The sequence below is a fragment of the Pavona decussata genome, unplaced genomic scaffold (genome assembly GCF_977016875.1).
Source record: "Pavona decussata unplaced genomic scaffold, jaPavDecu1.1 SCAFFOLD_313, whole genome shotgun sequence".
Classification (NCBI taxonomy): Eukaryota; Metazoa; Cnidaria; class Anthozoa; order Scleractinia; family Agariciidae; genus Pavona; species Pavona decussata.
The window spans coordinates 330,301-335,000 of NW_028145705.1; the positions used below are offsets into that span (position 1 = coordinate 330,301).

At 38.6% G+C, this 4,700-nt stretch overlaps 1 protein-coding gene across 1 annotated transcript; it reads left to right on the forward strand.

Moving 5' to 3' along the window:
* Positions 1 to 1,906: 1,906 nt before the first annotated feature.
* Positions 1,907 to 3,175, forward strand: LOC146454145 (uncharacterized). The gene has a single exon (XM_085095812.1). The coding sequence runs from the start codon at positions 1,907 to 1,909 to the stop codon at positions 3,173 to 3,175; it is 1,269 nt and encodes a 422-aa protein (XP_084951938.1).
* The last annotated feature ends 1,525 nt before the right edge of the window (positions 3,176 to 4,700 follow it).

The following is a 4,700-nucleotide window of genomic DNA, read 5'->3' on the forward strand; positions in this document are numbered from 1 at the left end:
TTTGAATAACAATAATTTTAGTGTGTAGTTATTCCATTTACTTGTGTTTAATTAAGAGAATTAAGGTGAACCGTGTAATGAGAGTCACTAACAAGAGACACTTTGCTTTCTTAGCTGGACTTCTTGGAACTGTTCAGACTATCCTTAAAAATGCTTATAAGTGACACAGTTGAAACCGTGTTAGTCATATCTTTCAACGTAATAGTTTGTTGTACACATAATTTTAGTTATGCTGATCAAAAGTTGTTTTCTCCTGGTACCAATTCAATGAGAAGCAAAAGTTTGTTTTGAAATCTTGTTTTGAAGTGTTTCCTCGGAAACCGTACCAATGAATAGTTACGCCCAAAATGGTTTTTAAAAAGTAACAATAGGTTGTTTATGCCTTGTCAACACACATTTTCTAAGTCTTTACCTTTACCTTTGACTGGAAATAACTTGCTTATTCGTTTTTGATAGTTTTTTGGTGTAATTCCGCCGTGTTTCGGGTTGAATTTGTACCAGTTAACTTTTACCCTTAATGACTTTTAATCCTCTGCCACCAATCTTAATTTTAAAGTTTTTTCCTGTCTTTATGTGTCCTTCAGAATAGACATTTTTTAAATACTTTCGAGCAACTATGAATCATTCAATTAAATGCAAAATTCAAAAGGGATTATTTTAAGTAATTACTACGGAAATACCTATTGTACCAGATCTGTTGTACCAACACGTACTATACTTTTAATTAAAGCTATACCAGGTTGTAAGCGCGTGGCAAGTTAATTTATGGAAAAAGGCGGAACCAGGATTCGGACAAGAAGGTTGTGTTCTATTTTAAGTTCCCGTTGTAAAGTGTTGTTATGTGATTTCATTTAATGTTTGATTTCTCTTGTATTTAGCCAAGAATGTTCATTTGTAAAAAGATGAAATGTTCCTTGTAATTTTTATATTGATCTCTCCGCTTTGTTTTGTCCAGTTCGTTTGGCGAATTAAATTGTGGTAATAAACCTTTACAATTCACTGAGGCCTTTATATTGTGTTTGCAAACAAAGAACACAAAAAATAATTATTAATAACCTTAGTGCTGCATTGGCAACGGTAGCTATGCCAAACTCATCCAATGCAAATACTTTAATTTTATTCATAATGCTGCGTACATCATCGGGATGTAGTATTGCGGAGTTGCTTGGGCTGGCAATTTTGGTTTTTGATCGCATCTCTGTCTGATTTTACTTCAGGTAAGATAATGATAATTTGTATCACAATCACTCATTTGGGAGATCCAGGCCGATTAATAAATAATTAATAATTGTCCCAAATGCTGGCCAGTGGCCATTTGAAGCAGAAGCGTGTATTACAACTATCGAGTACCGGTACCTAGAAATGCATGTAGGTGCATGTAGTTGAGATGGGTTGATATGACTCCAAAAATGACTTGATGTTATCGCGGGGTTATCGCTTTTCAAAAAAGTGAAACTCATATTCTGATCTGATCTGAAGCCCAAATCTGATTGATATTGGTTTGAATAATTAGGAATTATATCTTATTATACCCTCGTCGTACTCCTTGACTCTCTTCAATTGAAGTAAATTTGTTCAAAGATGACCAAAACTCGGCAGTCGTCAAATTTCTCAGAATATCCGCCCCTGCTCTAAAGACAGACAAGACAGACTAGCTAGCCACAGATTGATTGGTCAGTCGATATAAAGACGCGAGTGCAAGCAATAGGAAATTTGATGAAGAGTGACCTTTTTTGTTTGTGCAATCATAAGTCGTCGGGGATCATAATAGCGTTGTACATTGCGACTTTGCTTATAGTTGCAGATGTACCTGCCGTGTGAGCAGATTGGTGGGGGTGCTGGAACTGTGGGTCAAAAGGCCTGCTACTGTCTGTAAGGCTGAGCTTCAAGCATCACAACCACATTTATGGATAAGAACTCATGCTACTCCTGTAATGGGGTTGTGGACCAACATTGTGCGGACAGGGAAGAGGCTAAGAAAAAGAGTTGGATAGGGATTGATGGGAAATGGTATGACGTCGAAAAGTTCATCCCCCACCACCCAGGTGGCGACATAATCAGAGAGTTTGTAGGCAGAGATGCAACTGCAGTCTTCCATGCATTCCATGAACACTCAGTATTAAAACACCGTCGACCTTGTGCAGAAATGGAGACCAAGCGGAACACTAAAGAGCTAGCTTTCTCAGAACTCAGGGAATACTTCGATCGCGAAGGCTACTTTAAAACAGATTACTACTGGTACGCAAAGAAGTTTCTGGTGCTGATAGCCATCCTAATCCTCTGTATAACCTTAGTAACGCAGTTCGAATTTATGCCTTTTAGATATCTGGGCGCTGTAGCATTAGCTGCGTTTTGGCAACAGAGCGGATTTTTTATGCACGACTTTGAGCACAATCAATTCACTCGCAATAGACACTGGGACAGGAATCTCGGCACAATGTTTGCCACTCTGTGTTTTGGTATTAGCGGAGATTGGTGGCGGTCCGATCACTTTGTACATCATTCCATGACCAACTACGTCAGCCCGGAGAGAAACTTCTATGACCCTCAACAACGAGAACTCATTTGGGCTCAGAATGAAAAACTCTGGCCATTCTTCACATCAAAACTCGAACAATTATGTATAAAAGTGCAGCATATCTCATTCCTTCCGGTCTGCATAATAGTTGGCCGATTTGGGATCATCATTCGCTCCATGAAAGACGAGAGAAGTCCATCTCAACTCATCGCGTTCGTGCTGCACATGACTTGGGTGGGTTACCTTCTCTCTTATTTACCTTCGACTAGAGAAATGCTCATCTTTTATCTGATCGCCTCATTTCTACAAGGAATCCTTCATATACAGCTACTGATCAGCCATTACTCAAAAGAATTCCATTACCAACGAGACGTAACTGTCACTCAGAACTGGTACCAATCTCAGATCGCCAGTAATATTGACATTACCTGTCCATGGTGGTTCGACTGGTTCCACGGTGGACTCAACTTTCACCTAGTTCATCATTTGTATCCCAGAATGCCAAGAAACAACTTTAGGCGAGCCACAGAGCATGTAAAACGGGTGTGTGAGGAGCAGAATTTGCATTATGACCACTGCGGCTGGTTTGAAGCAGTTTCTCGAACTGTCAAACATCTGAAGGCCATGGCCACTCTCTTTAAGCTAGATCCTAGGTAAACTAATTTACATTTTCTAATTTAAACTGATTTTAATTTTAATTTTCATTCTTGATTTAACTATAAAAGTTAACGTTAAAAGAGAACGACGTTTCGACCGTCCGCTGTCGGACTGCAACTTTTCTTTGATAATCTCTAAACTTTTAAAGTTTATTTTATGCTTATGATCAAGCACGCGCTTATCGGAACGATCTTGAATATCAAACGTAAACACGGCTGTTAATATCAAGAGCTCAGGATGCTCAGCGTTTGCAGTAATATAAAAATCCAGGCTTCATTTGATTTCTTTAAAGAAGAAAGTGAAATTGATCAAAAAACTTTTTTACTCTGTAGGGAATAACTTCAATAATTTAGAATCTAAACGAGAAGGAGCAGTCGGCTGTGGAACTGTCAGACGGCGCGTCATTGAGAAATCTCGACCACAGAAACTCATTCAGACCACATTTTACAGCAGTCAAATCGACCTTCTCGTTAAAAAAATACAAATAAAAAAGCAACGTTTTCGGGATGAACTTAAATTTCATTCAGGACTCTCTGCAATGATACCTTCGGGAATTCACAAACGCGTCGGAAGAAGACGGCTTTGCATAAATTAACTTTGCAGTTCGAACTCCCGATCAACAAACAAACATCGCGCTTCGGCCTACATTGACCAAAAAGCCTCGTTCAAGATCTCTTTTTGAAGCTCTCAAAATGCTCTATTTTTATAAATACATATCGAACTTGGAAAAGTTTTGCGAAAAAAACTAAATGCATGTAAAGTCCCAAGTCATTCTATCAGAGTTTATTCACACATCAAGAACAAAAGCCTGATACGATAATAAACTCTGCCGCTCGTGGTCGCATAATTGCGCTATTGTTCCATTCCTTTGAAGTTGCTTTAGGTCCTCATCCAAAAGATCTCACCTTTTTCCAAACGAATGAAACCGAACTTATTCAACACGTTTTCGGTGGCTCCCGAAGTGAATGCCCAAAGGACTAAAACTAGCCCTCAAGCTACAAAATCCAGCAGTTTTTCCCATTTCTGAATGACACACTTGTAATGCCAATTCGAAGAGAGTTTAAACGCCCGGTTTAACATTGTTTATTATTTCAAATGTGGTCTGTGCGATGCAGACTATGTTGGCTTCACGAGTCGACACTTACATCAACGTGTGGAGGAACACAAACGATCAGCAATTGGCAATCATGTAAAGGACGAGCATGGACAGGATCCAGGAACCATTAAAAGCAACTTCAGAATCCTGAGAAAGTGTCAGAGCAAACTTGACTGCTTGATCTTCGAGATGTTGTTTATTCGCGACCTAAAGCCGAAACTGAACAAACAATGCGACTCGATCCGCGCGAAATTATTTGTTTAATTATTTCACTTTTAAATACCTTTTATCGTTTTTAGCGTTCCTTTGTATTTATCATTCACGCTATTATTTTTGATATTGTTTAGATGTGAATATCTTAGAGCTTTTTAAGTCAGTATCTCATTAGTTTTTTCACAATTGTATATAAGCACATATTTTACTTCTCAT

Coding starts and splice junctions, on each gene's coding strand:
- LOC146454145 (XM_085095812.1), top strand. CDS start 1,907: ATGGATAAGAACTCATGCTACTCCTGTAATGGGGTTGTGGACCAACAT.